The following is a 20,348-nucleotide window of genomic DNA, read 5'->3' as shown; positions in this document are numbered from 1 at the left end:
CGAGTCGACTTCATCCGCCTAACCTACAGGGGAGTAAACGGTCGCAAGCATGTCATCCACCCAAAAGAATGACCCCCCTTTCAAAGGCATCGGCATCGTCGGTACCGGTTCCATGGATAGCATGATGGCCCTGGGATCTCAGAACTCGGCATTGACGTGTCCATATGGGACATCTCTCCCAATAACGTGAAGCAGGCCCTCTCCAACACACCCGAAGGTGGGAAGCAGAGCGGCAAAATCGACGGATTCAATGACATTGCCGAATTCTGCAATAGTTTGTCGAATGAAGAGACAAAAGTGCTACTTTTCTCCATCACGCATGGAAACCCAGCAGATCAGGTGTTGGAGAAGCTGCAAGATCATTTGAAGGAGGGTTACATTATTCTTGATGGTGGAAACGAGCATTATCGCAATATGGAGCGCCGACAGGAGGCACTCGACAAAAGGGGTGTGGCTTGGATCGGGATGGGTGCCTCTGGCGGATATCAGTCTGCCAGGAGAGGTCTAAGCTTGTCACCCGGTGGCGACAAGCAAGCCGTTCAAAAGGTTCTGCCCCTGCTGGAGAGGTTTGCCGCAAAGGCACAATCGCCAGAAGACATGAAAGAGTCTCCTTGCACGGCATACATTGGTCCGAAAGGCTCAGGCCATTATGTCAAGATGGTGCACAATGGGATCGAGAATGGAATGCTGTCCGCTCTTTGCGAAGCTTGGGGCATCATGAAGTACTGCTTGGAGATGCAAAATGACGAGATCGGTAAAATGTTCGAGCGTTGGAATACTGAAGGGCCACTCCGGTCCACTTACTTGATCCAAATCGGGGCAGAGATATGTCGGAGGAAGAAGACATCAGAAGGCGATGGCCGGGGAGAGGGTCGACGCGAGGGAGGACATGTGTTAGACGACGTGCTGGATAAGGTGGTACAAGAAGATGACAACACCGAAGGGAGAGGATTCTGGAGCGTCATAGAAGCTGCTGCACGACATGTGTCAGCTCCCACCATTGCAGCTAGGCAATTCCTCCGTGTGGCCAGTGGAAACAGATCCAAACGCCTTGAAGTGGCCCTCGAGCTCATCAGCAAAGCCTCGGACGCAGAAGCATGGGGGATCGATCTTGCGACTTGCATCCGCATCTAACGAGAAGGCTTGCATCATTAAATTGAGCCAGATCGGTGACATGATGGAAGCTGCCCTATCAGTGAAGGGAGAATCCAAGGTAGCCGACGTCAAGCTCCTCAAACCCGTCTCGCAGGCCTTACGGGAAAACTACGAGGCACTGAAAAAGGTCGTCCTGATGGCAACGGAGTGGGGGGGCGGTAATATCCAGCCTGTCTGCATCGTTGGAGTACCTCAAGTATTGTGGGAGCAGGGCTCTACCTACCCAATTCATGGAAGCCCAGATGGATTTCTTTGGAGCACATGCGTTTGATCGGCCAGGTGTTGAGGGCGAAGATCCTGGAAAGCCGCAAAAGGGAGCTCATCACTATGAGTGGAGGCCTGCATGAGCCTGCGTATGGTCTGGATGGAATAGAAGGTAGCAGAGAGCATTTGATGGGATTGTTACTCCAGGGACCGAATACACTCTTCGCTTACCGAGTGGCTGGCTGATAGCCGAGATCCTGGGGGGAGCTCATGATCTATCAGCAATGTCTTTACAGCGACGACAAGAGACATCGATACCGAGTGCATAGCCTTCTATGTCAATACCATCGGACTATTCGCCGTCGATCGCAACCACCTTGCGCCCTCCACCACGAGGAGAAGATGATCTTCACCACCTGCTAGGACAACTTTGTCGATCATCTCCGCGACCGTCTACGTTACGGCTATCGGCACGTTTCCGACGCGTCATTGTCATTGCCGCCATGTCAATCATGTCCCATATGAAGCAGGTGCTATTCATCCAGCATCCTTGCAATGCTTGCAATGCTTGACCCAAAGCTTGAGTGGGATCTTAACCATAAAGAGGTGCGGGAGCCTCTCGGCATCATCAAGATCGGCCTCTCTATTGTTGTCGCTTCCTCGCTCCTCTCTACAGCGAGACCTCCAAAATGACAGCAATGCAAGGCGCGAATCGACTCGTTGGTGGGTGGCTGATTGCCGCAATCACCTCGGTATGCTCGTCAGGCTTTCTGTTATTCGGCTACGACCAGGGAGTCATGTCGGGCGTGGTGATATCCAAGTACTGGTTGGCGCAAATGGACCATCCGAGCTCACTCATGGTTGGTACTATGACTGCGTTGTATGATGTTGGGGCTGTATTCGGTGCAATTGGTGCTGCTTTGACTGGGGAACAACTTGGGCGGAAGAGAACGCTTCTGCTAGGGACCACGGTCTTGATCATCGGCACGATCCTCATGGCGAGCAGCTATGAACGGATCCAGTTCATGGTTTCCCGAGTTTGCACGGGAATAGGCATCGGATACATCACCTCCGTCACCCCTGTCTATCAAGCTGAAATCAGTGCCGCCGCGCAACGGGGTTGGCAAGTATGCTGCCAGCTCACGACCATGCTTGGAGGGCTGATGGTTGCGTATTGGATCAACTACGGCTTCTACTTCGTTCACAGCAGCGCACAGTGGAGGTTTCCCCTGGCATTTCAACTGGTCTTTGCTATATATATCATTTTGGTCGCTCCATGGCTTCCCGACACACCGCGTTGGCTCATGCGACATCGAACTCCCGCGGAAGGGCTTGCAGTGATCGCCCGGCTGAGGGGACGAGATGAGAAAGACCAGCTCGTGCAAATGGAGAAAGACGAGATCATGGAGGCCATCGCCATCGAAGAGAAGGAACAAGGATCGTGGGCAGACCTGTTCCGCAACAACGGCATCTCGGCCAACAAGAGATTCTACCTGGCTCTGGGGATCCAATTCATGCAGCAGATGTCGGGCATCAACATTGTGAGAGCCATTGTGCCCTCCACTGGTGGGAATAGACATGAGCTGACGAATTTTCAGGTTACATACTACGCCCCGACGCTCTTCAGTACGTCGTTGAACATGTCCCAAGAGATGTCCATTCTCATGGGCTGCTTCCTGCAATTGTGGTACATCATTGCCTCTTTCCTCACCTGGTACACCATAGACCGCGTGGGGAGACGGCTCCTCTTCATCTCAATGGCTCTCGGCATGTGTCTGGTTCTCGTGGCCGAAGCAATCGCCGTCAACCGCATCGAGGCGGACAACTACCACAACACCTCCGCAGGTGTGGCGGCCGTGTTTTTCGTCTTCGCCTTCGAAGCGTGCTTCACGTGGGGTTGGATGGCCACTGTCTGGGTCTATCCCCCGGAGATCCTGCCTCTGAAGATCCGAGCTAAGGGCGCCGCGTTGGCCGCTGGTGCTGACTTCTTAGGCAACTTCCTCGTCGTGGAAGTCACGCCTGGTGAGTTGACGTTTCGACAAATGAAAACAAATCTGCTTCATCTTCTTCGTTTCGTCTGTCTTGTTCGCTGACTGACTGGCCTGCTTCCTCCAATCTAGACGGGGTCGAAAATCTGGGATGGAGGTTCTACATTGTGTGGGCCGTGCTGAACCTGGCAAACGCTATCATCGTCTGGCTCTTCTACCCCGAAACCGGCGGCCAACCTCTCGAAGCCATCGACACGCTCTTTGTAGCTAGAGACTCCACTTTGAACGTCGTGCTGCCCGATGAGGACGAGGCAGGACTTGAGGTAGGACTAGGCAAGAATGGCCTCCTGAGCAGGCTCCAATGGAGCATCGTCCGAAAAGCGGACAGGCAAGTCAAGGCGTACAAGCACGCCGCCGGACGGCGAATCTTCTCACAGGCTACAGTCTCGGACAATACCACTACGCCGGAAGGGGACGAGGAAGAAGAAGAAGCAGATGGACATGGCAAAATACACGACGACCGGCGAGAAGTGCTCCAGAAGTGAAAAGGACCTGTCGTTACTGGGTACGTATAGATCGAAGGCCAGCGAGGCTTTCGTAGATGGCCAGGAAGCTAGATAGGTGGGAGGGGAAAACAAGCAAAGTGAAAGCAAAGCAAGTCGAAGTAAAGTAGAGACTATTTAATTGTTCTACTAATCACACAATACTGTACATTTTGTTCGGTATATACAATGTCGACCGTTGTCTCACATGACCGTAGAATAGAGAGGGGTATCATCGACAAGGACAATGTGACCTTCGCCTCAAAGCTCCTCATGTTCGTCGTATAATTCGTATTGAAACAATTTTCAAACTTTTGAATCTCATCGCAGCTCTTGAACTCGGTGGCTGGCTGTTCTCATCTTGTGGTGGCAGAATGACAATTGTGGGGAACAGAGGTGCTCAAGGTTTACTAGAGTGAAGATTGAAGTTGTGCATATGGGTCCGTCTTTTGCACTCGGTTTCTGTCTTCGAGAGAAATATGATCGAAGAGAGGGGGTCTTGAGGTCGGCAGGCATAATAAGCGTTGCCAGGGCTTGACGACGAGGGAGAAGCTGGCGTCCTCAGACCCCGGTCATTGGGTTCCCGTGTTGTCCCGCCATGTTCTTCGATGGTTCTGTATAAAATTGCAGGGTCTGCCCTCCGCTTGCAGTTTCGTACAGCCACGCTAGGTATTTTACCGCCTCAAACTTCAAGCTTTTGCTTGAACTTCCAAGTCTAAGGTGGCCCTGTCCTTGGCCACCATAACCTTCGCGGTGTCTCCTGTCTTCAGTTCGCCTCTGATAATCCTGTCCGCCAACCTTCGCCCAATCTCGTGCTGTATTAAGCGGTTGAGTGGCCTGGCACCATATCGAGGGTCATAGCCCTTCTCGCATAACCAGTCCTTGACTTCAGGCGAAACGTCAACAGTTATTCTGCGGTCATCAAGGCGCCCTTGAAGCTCGCGGATCCGAATGTCCACAATGTCTCGCAAGGCAGACCTGGACAGCTTGTTGAAGATGATGAACTCATCGATCCGATTCAGGAATTCGGGCGGGTAGGAGGCTTGCACAACCTCCATCACTCCCTTCTTCTGTTCGGGAGTCACTGTTTCCACATCTGCGCCGCTACCCATCAGAATTTCAGCACCAAGATTGCTGGTCAAGACAATCAGAGTGTTTCGGAAGTCGACTTTGTGGCCTTGACTATCTGTGAGAAAACCTTCGTCGAGCACTTGCAGCAGCAAACTTGAGATGTCACGGTGGGCCTTCTCAAACTCGTCGAACAGGAGGACGGCGTACGGCTTGCGCCGAACGGCCTCTGTCAGCTGCCCTGCATCCTCATACCCGATGTAGCCCGCGGTGGCGCCAATGAGTCGCGAGACAGTGTGCTTTTCCTGAAACTCTGACATGTCAAATCGAACCACAGCAGATTCTGTGCTGAAGAGGAAGTTGGCAATCTGTTTGCAGAGTTCTGTCTTTCCTACGCCGGTAGGTCCCAGGAACATGAAACTCCCGAGCGGGCGGTTTTCGCCATTTAGACCTGCTCGTTGCATGCGGACTGCGTTGGCCACTGCAGTAAGGGCTTCATCTTGGCCACGAACATGCTCTCGCAATTTGTCTTCCATCTTCACAAGCTTTTCGACTTCCCCAGCCATAAGCTTGGTGACTGGGATCCCTGTTGTTCGACTCACAACGTTGGCAATGTCATCAGCAGTCACCGAGTCATGAATCAGAGTCTCTCCATTCTTCGTTGTCGTGGTGACTTCGTCACCTTCCCTGGGCAATTGAGCTTCAAGTTTGGGGATTGTCGCATATTGAAGTTCGCCTGCGCGGGCGAAGTTCCCCTCGCGTCTAGCTTGCTCCAACTCATGTCGTGCCTTCTCCAGGTCTTCTTTCGTTCGCTTGATGGCTTCGATTTCTGCTTTCTCACGGTCCCAAATCTCGGTTAGACGATCCACTTCCTTCTTCTTTTCTGCAAGTGTCTCCTCTAACTTTTGCCGACGTTCCTTGGAAGCAATATCCGTTTCTTTCCGCAGAGACTCGAGCTCGATTTGAATGGTCATTATCTCGCGGTCTAGTTTTTGAATTGCGTCAGGTTTGGACTCTTGTTGTAAGCGAAGAGCAGAAGCTGCCTCGTCCACGAGGTCTATAGCCTTGTCAGGTAGGAAACGATCTGTAATGTACCGATTGCTGTATGTGGCGGCAGCGACAAGAGCATTATCCGTAATGCGGACGCCGTGATGGACTTCGTAGCGATCTTTGATACCGCGCAAGATAGAGATCGTGTCTTGTACTGAAGGCTCTCCAACCAGGATCGGTTGGAATCGCCGTGCGAGTGCCACGTCTTTCTCGATTTGGCGGTACTCGTTGAGGGTGGTGGCGCCACAGCATTGTAGCTCGCCGCGCGAGAGAGCTGGCTTCAGGAGGTTGCTGGCATCAATCGAACCTTCGGCCTTTCCAAGTCCGAGCAGCGTGTGCAGTTCATCGACAAAAAGGATAACTCCGCCATGTGCGTCTTGCACCTCTTTAAGAACCCTCTTAAGCCTTTCTTCAAAGTCGCCTCTGAACTTGGCACCAGCTATCAACTGACCCAGGTCCAAAGAGATGACTCTCTTATTCTTGATGCTCTCAGGTACATCCCCTCTTACGATCCTCTGGGCCAGTCCTTCAAGAATGGCAGTCTTGCCCGTTCCGGCAGCACCGATCAAGACAGGATTGTTCTTCGTTCGCCGCGAGAGTATCTGTATCGTCCGGTGAATCTCCCCATCTCTTCCAATCACAGGGTCTAATTTTCCGTCTTTAGCTCGGGCTGTCAGGTCAACGCCGTATTCTTCCAACGCAGGCTTTTCAGGCTCGCCTCCCATGTTCATGCGATGGGTTCCGCCAGGCGGATGAGGTCGTCCATTGGCATACGTGCGAACGAACGTGGCCGCTGGGGGGACGAAGCGAGGGGTCGCAGAATAGCTTGCACCGGATACTAGGAAAGGGGCGGCTCTTCGACGGAGCAATGAAGACGGTAACGTTCGCGGAACTGCTCGCCGGACGAGCGTCGACCTTGCGGTGTTCATGGCGAGTTTTTCTAAGAGGTAGGGTGCCAGGCGGCTTCACAAATGTTATCGATAATCATGCATAAAAGCAGGCATGTCAACCACACATATTGACGGAAGAATCTATAGTAAATATTTTCTGGTCCGAGTGTGATCTGGTTCTTCTGGAAGCCTCGAGCCTCATCGAATGATTTCATAGGTGCCATAACCAAATACGGAATAGACCGCCAAGTCTTGATCTATCCCTTCTCTGGTCAAGCCAAGACGGCCAGCAGCGGGCCGGTTTTCTCCGCTCCGATTGGCTCATAGGGCACTACCTGTACTTGTACAAGTACAAATCTCACTCGAGCCTTTTAAGAATTCAACCCTGTGCAACCTCTCTTCCGGCTTCCGATCTCTTCACCGTGCTGCCCACCACCATGGCGACTATCGATATCGATCCCGATGGTGATCTCATTGTCGAGATCGAAGAACAACGACTTCGAATCTCCTCGAAAGTCATCTCTCTGGCATCCCCGGTGTTTTGTGCAATGCTCAGGTCAGGTTTCAAAGAAGGAACCTCGCAGGCCACGACGAGTGATCCCCGCATCATCCCTTTGCCGGAGGATGACCTTGAGGCTTTCAAACTTGTCTGTAGAGTCATCCATTTCCAACTTGACCAGATTCCACAAGAGCTGAAAATCGACGCCCTCGAGAAACTGGCCTTGGTCTGTGACAAATATCAATGCACCATCGCAATGAGACACTGTGCAGCACTATGGTTACAGAGACTTTCAGACACTTTCCTTGCCGCTGAGCTGAATAGGCAACTGCTGGTGGCATACCTCCTGGACCTCCCTACCGCATTTTCGGATATTTCATGGAGATTGATGCAGGCACAAGCCGGGCCATTTGAAGCATTGCCAGGTCTGACGGACCACCCTACTGTGCCGTGCTCTCTGCTGGGTTGGTCGAACTGTAACCCATCTAACAATCCAGGTATGCTTACGTGCGTAGATGTGCTCAATACCAGGAGAGTCGAGATCAATCGCAAAATGGAGAGAATTCTAATGTACCCAGTCTCCCGTCTCCTGGGCTGTTCCTGTCGGGCATCATCTGACGGAGTGACAAAGTATCTCTCCAACCTACGGGTTCAGCAAATTGCCCCCTACGAAGATGGCTTCGAGAACCTGAGCTTGCTTAAAGTGGTCGACAAAGTCTCGAATTTACCGAACAGCCTGGCAGGAGAGTTGTCTTGCTCGAATAGCTCATATTCCCGCTGCGAACTCGCTACGTCCCGAGATGGCACAATGAAGAAAAAGCTAACAAAGGATCTTTCCAGCTTAATGAATTCTGAACCTGGTCTTTGCCTGGATTGTGTGAAGACTGGACGGAAATCGAAGGTTGAACGAACTTGCAGAGTGCAACACCTATCAAATCTAGTTGCAACTCATGGATATCGCAAAGAGCTCCTCTGATGACCTGGCTGGCAGGGAGGGGGCGAGCAATATACCGAACGTGTGGCCGCGCCTGGTTAGAAATTGACGAGTGAGGACATTTGCTTATACTTCGCTCGGCCAACGACATGAGCCGGTCTTGTGAATCAACCAGTGTCGTACGGTGGATTGGATGCTTTCGGATTCACTTCTTGAGGCGGGCTCTGTTCACATGATTTCCACATGAGTTTTGCCCAGGTCATGCCCTTCAGCAGGTCCAGCAGCCGAGCCAACCCTTCTTCTCACCTCCGTCGTTCTTGTTTTCCTCCACACAAAAAATCCAGAATGATATGACCGACGGTGACCCCGGCCTTGCCAAGCTTTTACCCGGTGGGAAACACACCTCTTGTTGATGCCCTAGAATCCATTCCACCTAGTCAAGACGTGGCCGGTGTTCTTGGACTGGAGTGGCTTACAACGATACGAAACTAGTCGCCAAATCCAAGTACCGAATCCAACATTTTCGACCATGCGTAGAAAAGCGTCCGTCTATGCAACAATGGAGCCATTACAATCCTTCCACTTAGCAACTGCGTATGCGCCACTCACGAAGAATTCCGCCTTCAATCCCAATCTAATCCCGTTGGCTGGTGGTCAATCCCATAGCTCAGGCCGCGGCAAGGCAGCTTCATGCCTAGGCCCAAACCTTTCGACGAGTCAAGAATCGTTTGACCATACGTTTCACAGCCCCTGATACCCTGGCTTTCTGCCACGTCTTGCAGCATTATATTGCCTACCAAAACAACAATGGTGCCTTTCGGTATCAATATGACTCAGTCATCTTTTCCCAGTGCTTCTATCCGCAAGAAGCTGTATGCGCTGCTGATTCTGACAAAGTGACCATCCAGATGCTATTCGACGAGGAAGCGACAAGAGTTGAGAAGCTCAACTTGCATATAGATCTGTCATCCGCAAGTGTGGAGGCTTTTCTGCGGTCTGGAAATCGCGTTGAATTCAAGCGACTGTCTGTTTTTGTCGTCGAACTCAACATCGGCTCAGGGTCGCTGGCCCTATCGTCAAGAGACTCGACCGCCGGTTGCATAAACCACGTCCGGTTGCAGACGAGAATTGCTCGAAAGTCTGCATATGTCGAGTTCGTTGCCAGAGCTGCAGCGGCGGACGTTCTATCAAGCTGTTCTGATACTCTCTTCCCAAGGTCTCTTGATTGTGGCAAGGCGATCCTCGAAAATCTTGGATACATCAGTCGGGAACGTCTTCCAATCCTTGATATCTCGGATGCTTCTAAACTCAAATGAATGGAGTAGCATTTGTTGTCAGTGCATTCGGTGTGAGAAAAGGAGATGGGCATCCGATGCGTCAGCACCTGCATCCAAGTCAACGATTTACGTTTCGATCTCAAACACATGCTCAGGCAGCTCTTCCGTTGCTATGGCGGCCTCGCTGGTGAGAAACAACAGACGGCGTTTGGTATGGTGGGCCGTGGAGAAGCAGTCCCAGTTATGATGATTTTTATTCTGTCCTACGTCTAGATCTAGCAAGTCTGAGCATTGTTATAGACGCCGCAATGCTTCCTTCGACAGCAAATCTTTCTTAGATTTGAACACACGCAAGAGCTACTCAGGGAAATAGGGCAAAAAGGTTCCACGTACGAAGTTGGTGACCCGACGCTGGCGTTCTGGAAGCATGCTAGGACAGCTTTTACAGAGCGCTGCCGTGACTGGGAGCACACTGCGAACTGCGACATGCGACTATCCATCACAAGATCCCGCTACCGTGCTGGACACGAAGACCGATGGAAACATAACTTGCTCGTGCGGGCCGGGTAAGTTTTCGAAGGATCACAAGCCGCATCTGTCTGTATGGACGAGTGCGGCCGAACACTGTGCTCGCGTGGCTACTTCGCCCGTTTACTCTGTCCTCTTGGTCGAGAAGGTTATTGAAGACTACTACAAAATATGGAATAGAATGGCAAAGGATGTAAGCAATCTCGACCTAAAGAAAGGAGGATTGTTGAGGGTGCAAATGGCAGGTCTCCGAATACCAGAGCTGCTGAAGTGCGAACGCCTTCTCTTATGTGTCTGGTACATTCACTCTGCTCAGGAGATACGAGGTGCATATTAAAAGGGGCTGCCGGGAGTATGTAGCATGTTCGTAGCTAGCTCTTAAAGCGGCAAGGCTCGCAGTATCCGTTCTTGGCATGGGCGACTCATGTTTTTTTCGAATTTGGGCATCGATCAGATCCAATTTTTGACTGCGCCGTCCCATCCCACTCACCTCCGCCGTAACTGAGCTTTTCGATCCCTCCCAAATCATCCAAAGCACCTGAAATATCCGTCAAGATGGGTTTCACCGACTTCGTCTCCGACAGTGGCCTCACAAGTACGTCGTATTGTCCTTTGCGCCCCTCCCAATCATGCCACTGACTCGGACAGTCCTGAACAACTGGCTCAAGACCCGTTCATACATTTCTGGGTACGTGACTTTTCCCGAGCTCCTCCCCAGTCGTCAAATTTTTCCAAGATGAGAATCAATTGGTCCGTGTTGATGAGGCGGCTTAAGACACCGCAAAATGACTACTTCCAATCGCATGTATTTGCACCTCTGAGTTTTTGAAGACGCAAAGATGAATCTGCACAAACCATGAAGCCCGATCTCACTGCTGACTGATTGTCTGCAGCTTCCAGCCATCTCAAGCCGACGTCGTCAGCTTCAAGGCCCTGAAAGAATGTCCCCCAGTCGAACGCTACCCTCATGCCTACCGCTGGTACAACCATGTCAAGTCATATGAGGCCGACTTCTCGACATTGCCAGGCGACCCATCCAAGCCCTTTACGACCTACGGCCCTGAGGCGGTTGCCGTAGCTCTGAATCCCAAGGACGCGCCCGAAAAGGCCGAGGAGGACGAAGACGAGGTCGATCTCTTCGGCTCTGACGACGAAGAGGAAGACCCTGAAGTCGTGGCTGAGCGAGAGAAGAGATTGGCAGATTACAGGAAGAAGAAGGAAGGCAAAGCCAAGCCTGCCGCCAAGTCCATCATCACGCTAGACGTGAAACCATGGGATGACGAGACGAACATGGACGAGTTGGTGAAAAATGTGTTGGCGATCGAGATGGACGGGCTCGTGTGGGGTGCGCACAAGCTGGTCCCTGTTGGCTTTGGCATCAAGAAGATGCAGGTCAACCTGGTTGTCGAGGACGAGAAGGTGTCTTTGGACGAGCTGCAGCAGCAGATTGAAGGGGACGAGGATCACGTCCAGTCCACTGATGTCGTGGCCATGCAAAAGCTGTAAGAAGGAGTCCTGCAAGGACACGCCTCTTTGTCGTGTGTGACACGGGAAACCAAGTCAAAAGATTTCGAACCTGTCCCAGGGGTTTCTAGCCTTGCCCTGCCTGGTCTCGAGGAGGTGTGGAGGCCTGATTCCTGCCTGACCCGGATTTGTTGCACTTTGTTAGAGCGACCATGCTCCCTTCACGAGGTACCTAGGACGTAGCTGATGATAGACGAGAACCAAAACACACGAAGATGAATGATGAGCATTCTCGATGCACAGACGGCAGAGGGTTCTGCTGGGGTTCTGCTGGGGTTCTGCTCGGGTTCTGCTCGGTCAGTGCACCGTAGACAGCCTTGTGGGAGCAGGTTGTGTGTGTCTGGCCTGTTATCAAGATCTGAGACATTTTGCTGCCTCATGATTTGTTGATGGTGCTAGATCCGGAGTCGCCCAGTCAGCCACGTACCTCATTTTTTCTTCCCCAACACCAGAAGACGGCACAAGGAACGGAGAACTTGCAGCAGGGATAATTATAGCACCATTGGCTTCTTCCTCTTCTTCTTTTCCCCCTCCCTTGCTTGTCCTTGTCTCCCCTTGAGCCTTTTCATCAAGACAGGGTAGGGGTGGACTTTCCGTGCCATGTTGGTCGCGCCGGCCGTTTGACGGAGGCGACTCAGTTGATCTTCACCTGCGTATCCCCCCCCCCCCCCCCCCCCCCCCTTCTCCAAATCACCTCTTAAAAGGTAACCAGCCCGGTCTAACAGCGAGTATCGTCGAACTCCGGGACCTCAAGCCGTTTCTGAACTGCTTGTCCTAAGATAAGAGAGCGGTGAGTCCGACGACAGACTACTCTGGAGAGAAAGAGAGAGAGAGTGTGTGTGTGTGAGAGGGAGAGAGAGGAAACAGGGGAAAGGAAAAAGAAAAAGAAAAAGAGGGATATACTACCATACAGTCCTTTTCATTCCCATCTCAGAGCAAAGTCCTGGAAGCCTCAAACATGGCCGCCAACAAGCTGAAGATCAGCCCACCGCTCCTCAATTCCGCCTGTCCCTGGGCCACCACCCTCGAAGACATCAAAGCCCTGTACGACAGTCCCTACACAGGCGCCGTGACAATTCGAACCTCGCTGCTGGAAGGCTTCACCCACGACGACTCGATCCACCAGTATATCTTCTTCACGCCCGGCAAGACCATCGCCGGCGACGCCCCGAAAGGTGAGGCTTCGAAACCCTCGTCGTCCAACTCCTCATCAGAACCTGTATCCACGCTCAACACGCTGGGCTACTCCCCGCTCACGCTCTCCGAATACCTGGGCATCATCAATGAGATCGTCGGCCAACGCCACCTGGGGACCGACACTCCGACCAAGAAACCATTCATCCTCTCCGTCACAGGAACGCCAGATGAAATCGCCATGGCCTATGCCCTCGTCGCCAACGCGGCCGAAATGGACGAAGATCTCCGCCTGGCCATGGAAGTCAACCTTTCGTGCCCCAATATCGCATCTGCTCCGCCACCGGCGTACGACAAGAAACAACTGGATGAGTACCTCGAAGCAATCAGTGATTCCAAGTCCACCTATCGCGGACGCATGGCGACTCCTGAATCGGTGCCCAAGGTCGGCGTGAAACTTCCGCCATACACGTACACCGGACAGTTCGAAATGGCCGTCGGCTCTCTACGCGAGGCAAAATCCTCTGAGCCGGGAGAAGGCTCTGTGATCGACTTCATCACTTGCACCAACACATTGGGCAACAGCCTCCTCCTCAACTCAAGCTTCGACCCGGTCCTCAGCAACGAGTCTGGCACCGGTCTGGGCGGTCTGGCGGGTGCAGCCCTCCACCCATTGGCACTGGGCAACGTCGCCACGTTTCGAAAACTACTCGACCGAGACCCTGTGACCAGGGGCATCATGATCATCGGGGTCGGGGGCGTGGAGGACAAGGACGGCGCAGAGAGGATGAGGAAAGTCGGCGCAGACGCTGTCGCGTGCGCGTCGGCGCTCGGCCGTTATGGGGTCGGGGTTTTCGAGCGCATCACCAAAGGCGCCTGAGGGTCGCCCAAGTCGACACCGTGGGCGGTGGAACCGCGGGAAGCTGAAAGGGGGAACTTTTTACATGACTTCACGATAGATTGCATGCAGCACACTGCACTAAACTGGCTGATACCCACATCGTACACGATACGTTATTTTCAAAGAGGCGGGTGAGTGGCAAGCGTAAGATGAGCTGGGATCGGAGCTGTTCGACATTGTGTATGCTCAAGGGCTGTCTGTGGGCTGTCGGTCGGCATCGTTAGCTGATCAGTCCGCACCTAGACAACAGATTCACAGATCCGCCATCCGGACGAGTCGTCGCTTTGCAGCAGCTCAGAGACAGGATGAAATCAGAAGTACTCCCCGATAACTACAACATACAGAACTCCAGAGACACGATGAAATGAAAGAAACAACATAGAAAACTTTTTGTGTTCATACTACGCTCAATAGGCACTCTGACTAGAAGACACAGGATCCGCGGCGCTTTGACCTTTCCTGCGTGCTTCTTTCGGACAAATGCTCGGCCCAGACCTTTCGACTGATGATTCTTGTTTTGCCACTCGGACATGGTTAAGCGTCGGTTCAGGTTCAGTCTCTCTCTTCTCACTCCCATCCCAAAAGAGGGTTGCATTCTTCCGCCATCGAATTCAGCCTTCACCAAATGCCACAAGTCACCGACCGTGTCCTCAGCTACCAATGCAGCTCCAACTCGATCAATCAATACAAGATTTCCTGTCCGTCCTGTCTGCTGCCTTGTTGATGCTTCGGATTCGGTAGGCCTTGTCGCTCTGAAAAGGTCTGCCCCGTCTGTTTTGGTGTTGATTCGTTTTTCCTGCGAGTAATTACTTGATAATTATGCATTAACTACAATGCATATGGGTTAATGGACCGGATAGTCAGGCATCTAGACAAATGATCAGTGGCCAGAAAGATCCATTTCAGTTTGCGCATAACTTACGGTGGACTCTTTGTCAGGTCGGTCTTCAAAATGACTGGCACCCGAGTCATTTCAGTCACATCTTGAATGTATTCGCCGCCCTCTTCTCGGAGCTTGAAGTAGCTCAGATACTTTTCCTTGTCGGTCAAATTATTCTCTGGAATGTCGCCAGCTCGTTTGGCAATCTTTGACTCGGACTGCGCTCTAGCTTGTGCTTGGCTCGACCCACCGTTACGGGCGGGCGATGGAGGCATACTGTGAGATGATCGATCAACCGGTGAATTCAGCGAAACACCAGCAGCCATCTCGGTGATTTCGGATGCACTATCCTCATCATCGAAGAGTGCGTCGACATCGTCAGTCGACATGGTGTTGCTGTCCGTCTGCTTCCGTTGCGATTCGTATCGTTCCTTGGCCCGTTCTCGAGCGGACTCGGTTGCACCATTGGTGCCTTTAGTGCTCATCGAGGCACGGGGTCTTTCGTCTTCTGGGACGTAAGCGGATGACGGAACCCCCTTCTCCCAGTAAAGCTCAAGAACTCGTTCTTCCTTGCGGAACTCGGCCTTTTTCAACGGAAGCTGATCGCAGTGCACACGTTTCTCGAATCCATATTCAGGGATAAGAACATCGAACGCAGACTCGTAAACGCAAATGACAACACCCTCGCTGACGAGATCGCCACCCATTTCCTTGCTCTTCTTATCCATAAGCCGGCAAGATTCAATGTGGACACTCTGTTCCTGAGCGCAATGAGCAGAGTCTTTTTTGTTGTTGCATTGTTCGGCGGTTTTGGCCAAGCTCTCCAGATCTTCATTGAATTCAACAGCACCATTGGAGAGAGCAGCCTCCAGCTGTCGATGAACGACAATGTCGGCATATCGGCGGGAAGGGTTAGTGAAGTGAGTGTAGAGAGGTAAGTTGAGGGCATAATGCTGACGTTGCTCCTCTGCAACCTGGTCACCAATGTAATATTTGGCGCGTTGCAATGTCTTGACCAACAGAGTTTCCATTCCCTTGCGAAGATCTGCGTCTCTGACCTTGAAGAGACTGTTCTGCAGGCTGCCACTACTGGTGCTATCGATGTCATAGCCAGCTCGGGTCACGCGATCGACAAACGTCAAAAGTCGACGTGGATTGGGAGGTGCCTGTCTTCTCAAAAAGGCCTTGTCAGGTATGGCAGCAAAAATCTTCTGCGCAACGAAGTAGTTTGCTTTGCAGCTGATCTCCTCCATGATCTCGTGCGCGGCAGATGTGTTGAAGATATTTTGCTCAACGGGAATATTCTCGTCATCGAGCTGATAAAGCAGTCGTAGAGGGGCAATGTTTTCGGAGCGGTTGCCAAAGCGAGCTTCGCGGAATTTGCTGGCGATCTTATGCAGAGTCTTGATGTCCTCGATTGTGGGCCCCTGCAATTCAGGGTGCTCGCCTCCCTTGATGACAGCATCAATCGCACGGTATCCGAGCTTGCCAGAACTCTGGATGATCGATTTTCCAATAAAAGGCTCTCCTTCGATCTGGCCTGTCTCGGTACTGACTTTGAAGATCACACTCACAGTTAGACGACCCTCGCCCGGAACGAGTGAGCAAATGTCGGCTGACAGTTTCGATGGCAACATGTTCACCGCCCTGGTCATCAAGTAAACGCCAGTTCCTCGCTTCTTGGCCTCTCGGTCAACCAACGAGTTCGCCTTGACAAAATGTGCAATATCCGTGACGTGAATACCAAGCTCGACCAAGCCGTCGTCGAGTTGCTTGATGTGGAGAGCATCATCGAGCTCGCTGGTGCCGTTAGGGTCAATGGTGAAAGTTCGCTCGTTGCGGAGGTCGAGGCGTGCAGCTAGACTCTCTTCGCCCTCAGTCTTCAACGACCAGTCATCCCATCCAACACTCTTCAAGACGGCGTCGGAGAACTCATCAGATCCGAAGTTGTTGTCTCGAAGCAAGGCATCTGTCTCGACGCGGAGATCACCCATCTCGCCCAATTGTTCGACAAGGGTACCAAATGGATGTAGGGAAGTGATCGGCCAACGCTTGATACAAGCCACGAAGATTCTGTTGGCATAGTCCATATGCTTATCGACAAAATCGCGGGGGGCTTGTTCCGTGGGGATAGCAATCAGAGGCACACGTTTGTCGGTGGGTTTGAACCATACGATCTTTGGCTTGTCTTGTGCGCGAGATTCAGATCGTGAATGTCCTCCATCCCGGGCCTGTCGCTCCGCTTCCTGCTTCTCCTTCGTGGCCTGACTGCTTGGTCGGAGGAGACCAAGGGTGCCTGAAAACATCTGCCCAGCAACGCGCTCAATAACGGCGACAACATGGCCAGCGTAAAGAGGTTTCTGTTCGTCGCTGATCTCTTCCTCCTCCATAAGGAGTAGGCTCTGACCCTCGACCTCCACGTCATCATTCTTCTTCTGCGTTGGCCGCTGGCGCAGACTGCCGCGTCGTCGGATGCTACCATCTGGCGCAATGGAGGTTGTGTCAGTGGTCGAGGCCGTATCACTCTTGCCGTTTTGAGTATTACCCGACGAGCGAGTGTCGGTAATGTCTTTGCGTTTTTTCTTCTCTTCCTTCTCACGCTTCTGACCCCAGACTTCGTCGACGTCAAGCAGCTCGACCGCGACCAAATCACCTTCGAGCGCGCGGTTGCGGTCCTTGCTACCACAAATGAAGATATCTGCATCAAGGTCGTTGGTAGTGACGTAGGCATCGGAACGATTCTTCTTGTTCACTCGGAGGATGCCAGCGACCAGCTGCCCGTCATTAAGCAACGCAGGAAGCGTAGCTTGCGGGAGGTAAGGGGTAAAAAGTGTCTTTCGCTGCTGCTGCTGCTGCTGTTGCAACCCCATTGGCGGAGCATGCTGACTGGCTTGAAGACCGCCAAGTTGTGCACCTTGCATCGCCTGAAGCTGCGCGATCTGCAAAGCGTTCAGTTGCTGGCCAGCGAACATCTGAGGTGCCATCATCATCTGGCCTTGAGGGAGTTGCATCAGCTGTGGCTGGCCGGGATATTGGAATCCGCTCATAGAACCAATGGACTGATTCATTGATCCGCGCCCGCGATGGCCAGGCTGGAAATTTCCACCGCCCATGGCCTGCGGTTGACTGAATTGACCCATCTGTTGAGGCAACTGCTCCGTCGTCTGCTGATTATTCTGTTGACGCCAATTGCCCTCGAAGTTACGAGATCCTTGTCTCGTGTGATTGCTTTGACTACCACGACGCTGCAATTCTGACTGGTTACCTGCACCAGCATCGCCTTGAGATGGAAACTGGAACGCACCACCCCCGCGACCAGCCGCACCTCCGCCGCGCGCACCTCCAGCGGCCATGCTCTGGCTCCGACTGTGGCCAACCATACGGGCGTTGCCAGCACGCTGGAGACCCAACCCCCCGCCGGGAGTAACAGGTGTGTTCAATCTGTCATCGGCAGGCGTGGCAGCCACAGGACTTTCCGCGATGCCTCCAGCTCCAGGGATCGGGAACTGGAACCCAGCAGCGGTCCGCTTCTTTTCTGCGAGTTCAGCGGCCTTCTTAGCCTCGGGAAGAGCTAGCGAATGACGTCGAGTATGTCCACCCTGTGCAGAACCTCCTCTTCCGCCACGGCCACTGACGTTCTCACGATTCTGAACCATGGCCTGCTGGTTGAAATCACCATAGACTGAACCGGCAGTGCCAGCAGATGGTGCTGGCGGAGGGCCCATGGCCATCCCCGGAAGCGCGGACTGATTTCTACGGTGAGCGGCGGGCTGTGTAGGGGGATTCGCCTGCATTGCCATTTGCTGCTGGATTTGGGGGAACTGAAAGTTGGTGTTGTTGGGTGAGATTCCCGAAAGATTGGGTTGCCCTTGAATGGGGGAGTAGGTGGGCATGCCTTGCAAGGGCTGCTGAATCATACCCATGTTGACGTACTGCTGATGAGTAGCAGCGATCTGTTGTTGTTGCTGTTGTAGTAACTCAATTTGTTGCTGAAGAGCCAGTTGTTCCATCATGAGGGGAGTGAGCTCGGACGGACTGCGTCGATGGGCGATATGAAGTCTGCGCCCTGCAGGGCCAGGCACACCAGATGAGCCGGGTTGTGCCATGGTGGAGTTGTGTTCAGCAAGTGACTATGTTTCCTAGCTCTTGCTTGAGTTGAGGCTGGCCAGCCTGGGGAAGGCCCTCGAGAGGGGAAAATGAGGCAACGATATTATCCCTGTGAATCCGTGCACAAGGAGGGAAAGAAGACGCAGCTGAACAGGGATAAATATTAGCACAGTCTAGAACTGACATTGAAGGGCGATTTAGGGGGAGCAATCGAGGCAATCAATCCATTAGCCAACCAGGATGACGGGGTTCGGGGGCACAAGCAGAACATCTTGATCAAGGCTCGCAAACAGCGATAGAGACTCACCTAGAACTTTGCTGAGCAATGTATCGAAGCCGGATATTGATGCCCTGGAGATTTTTGTAGATCCTGCGAAACCCAAAGGCTGGACGAAAGATGGTCACGAATCCGAATCAGTTGCGTATAGTGGTCGACACTCGAGTCGAGAGCCTGCGGGCCGAAGTGAGGTGGAGTGACCAGGCGGTGTCAACGACAAGGGAGAATCGCTCCAGGAAGGGGATATGGTAGCGTTGAGCTGATGGCCGTCGCAATGGCAATGAGAACTCGAGGGGCTGGGTAGTGATTGCAACCGGAGACTGCGCAATATGGCACAGGCAGATGAGATGGTCGAGGTTGCGGGAGGCAGGCTCGATTCGACGTAAGATTTATTTCTTGGGGCGAGGGAAGGACAGGAACGGAACTGGACGGGGACGGGCGCCCGCAACGGAGAGGACAAGAGCACACAAGAGAGTGACTCTGATGGGTTCAAGGACTGTGTGGCGAACGCTGAAGCGATTTGGAAAAGGACAGGACAGGACAGGACAGAGGGAGAGCAAGTCAGAGGATGAGGATGAGGATGAGGATGAGAATGCGGATGAGGATGAGGGGAGAGGAGGGAAAGTGATGAATGGCTTATGGCTTTTTGGTGGAGAGAGCAAAGAGAGGTATTGGTATTAGTGGTGGTTCTGGGCGCAGGCCGGTGAAAGGCACAAGCACATCAGCCCAAGGCACCACGGTGTCTAGTTAACCTTCTCACTGCTCACTCGTTTATGCGGTGACGGTGAAGCGTAGGGTTGCGTAGGGCTACTATCTGAGCACAGCGACTGCCCTATAGGCAACCTCTGCTGGATGTCTGATCCCCTTCGGCCCCCCCCCTCGGTCTCTATCAAAACGCACGAGGGCTTCGACGTCTTTTCCTTTCCGGGCACTATCCTGATCCTTTGGTTGTCGGGGACGGACAGAGTAAGCATCATGCCTGTACCGAGTATTCACACGTAGTACTTGAATTCCAGGAGGCAGGGGGCGGGGGCCGGCGAGCAATAGATTCGCTGCTAGCTCTCCTGATGGTTTTATACAGCCTACACCAACAGGATGGGCAGCTGTTTGTGATTCATGTTGCAGTCGCGGCCTACAGAGCAACAACTGATGCGCCAAGAGATGTTGCGGGCGGTAATGGGCCTCCTCTGGCCAGCATCACAGGCTCCCCTGGGCTCCCTTGGCTCCCTAAGCTTCCTGGGCGGGCCTAGTTCCGCCCACCAGCCTCACCAGCCTAGCAGCGAACAGGGCCATACACTGGGCAAGCGGCAAGCCTCGGGTTTGAATTTTGGCGCACATCCCCCGGGGCGAGGGTGAGAGGGAGCAGGAGAGGGCAGGGAGAGGGCCAGCT

General features: G+C 53.0%; 8 protein-coding genes across 8 annotated transcripts; 6 read left to right on the top strand and 2 right to left on the bottom strand.

Annotated features, from left to right (window-relative positions):
- Positions 1-49: 49 nt before the first annotated feature.
- Positions 50-1,134, top strand: A1O5_05359 (5'-methylthioadenosine phosphorylase; the record flags this gene model as incomplete). The annotated part of the gene is made up of 2 exons (XM_007745960.1): positions 50-97; positions 121-1,134. The coding sequence occupies 2 exons, from the start codon at positions 50-52 to the stop codon at positions 1,132-1,134; spliced, it is 1,062 nt and encodes a 353-aa protein (XP_007744150.1).
- A 914-nt stretch (positions 1,135-2,048) lies between these two features.
- A1O5_05358 (uncharacterized protein) lies at positions 2,049-3,892 on the top strand (the record flags this gene model as incomplete). Its single annotated transcript, XM_007745959.1, has 3 exons — positions 2,049-2,900; positions 2,958-3,381; positions 3,480-3,892. 3 exons carry the CDS (start codon positions 2,049-2,051, stop codon positions 3,890-3,892), a joined length of 1,689 nt encoding a protein of 562 aa, XP_007744149.1.
- Positions 3,893-4,578: 686 nt separating this feature from the next.
- A1O5_05357 (heat shock protein 78, mitochondrial) lies at positions 4,579-6,936 on the bottom strand (the record flags this gene model as incomplete). Its single annotated transcript, XM_007745958.1, has 1 exon — positions 4,579-6,936. One exon carries the CDS (start codon positions 6,934-6,936, stop codon positions 4,579-4,581), a length of 2,358 nt encoding a protein of 785 aa, XP_007744148.1.
- Positions 6,937-7,334: 398 nt separating this feature from the next.
- Positions 7,335-7,965, top strand: A1O5_05356 (uncharacterized protein; the record flags this gene model as incomplete). The annotated part of the gene is made up of 2 exons (XM_007745957.1): positions 7,335-7,893; positions 7,928-7,965. 2 exons carry the CDS (start codon positions 7,335-7,337, stop codon positions 7,963-7,965), a joined length of 597 nt encoding a protein of 198 aa, XP_007744147.1.
- A 924-nt stretch (positions 7,966-8,889) lies between these two features.
- On the top strand, positions 8,890-9,646 carry A1O5_05355 (uncharacterized protein; the record flags this gene model as incomplete). Its single annotated transcript, XM_007745956.1, has 2 exons — positions 8,890-8,983; positions 9,078-9,646. 2 exons carry the CDS (start codon positions 8,890-8,892, stop codon positions 9,644-9,646), a joined length of 663 nt encoding a protein of 220 aa, XP_007744146.1.
- Positions 9,647-10,690: 1,044 nt separating this feature from the next.
- A1O5_05354 (elongation factor 1-beta) lies at positions 10,691-11,641 on the top strand (the record flags this gene model as incomplete). Its single annotated transcript, XM_007745955.1, has 3 exons — positions 10,691-10,730; positions 10,784-10,823; positions 11,029-11,641. 3 exons carry the CDS (start codon positions 10,691-10,693, stop codon positions 11,639-11,641), a joined length of 693 nt encoding a protein of 230 aa, XP_007744145.1.
- A 976-nt stretch (positions 11,642-12,617) lies between these two features.
- On the top strand, positions 12,618-13,673 carry A1O5_05353 (uncharacterized protein; the record flags this gene model as incomplete). Its single annotated transcript, XM_007745954.1, has 1 exon — positions 12,618-13,673. One exon carries the CDS (start codon positions 12,618-12,620, stop codon positions 13,671-13,673), a length of 1,056 nt encoding a protein of 351 aa, XP_007744144.1.
- Positions 13,674-14,522: 849 nt separating this feature from the next.
- A1O5_05352 (uncharacterized protein) lies at positions 14,523-18,680 on the bottom strand (the record flags this gene model as incomplete). Its single annotated transcript, XM_007745953.1, has 2 exons — positions 14,523-14,562; positions 14,617-18,680. 2 exons carry the CDS (start codon positions 18,678-18,680, stop codon positions 14,523-14,525), a joined length of 4,104 nt encoding a protein of 1,367 aa, XP_007744143.1.
- Positions 18,681-20,348: the final 1,668 nt, after the last annotated feature.

The sequence above is a fragment of the Cladophialophora psammophila genome, assembly GCF_000585535.1.
Source record: "Cladophialophora psammophila CBS 110553 chromosome Unknown aczJe-supercont1.7, whole genome shotgun sequence".
NCBI classification, from domain to species: Eukaryota; Fungi; Ascomycota; class Eurotiomycetes; order Chaetothyriales; family Herpotrichiellaceae; genus Cladophialophora; species Cladophialophora psammophila.
This window is presented reverse-complemented; position numbering and strand designations above follow the sequence as displayed.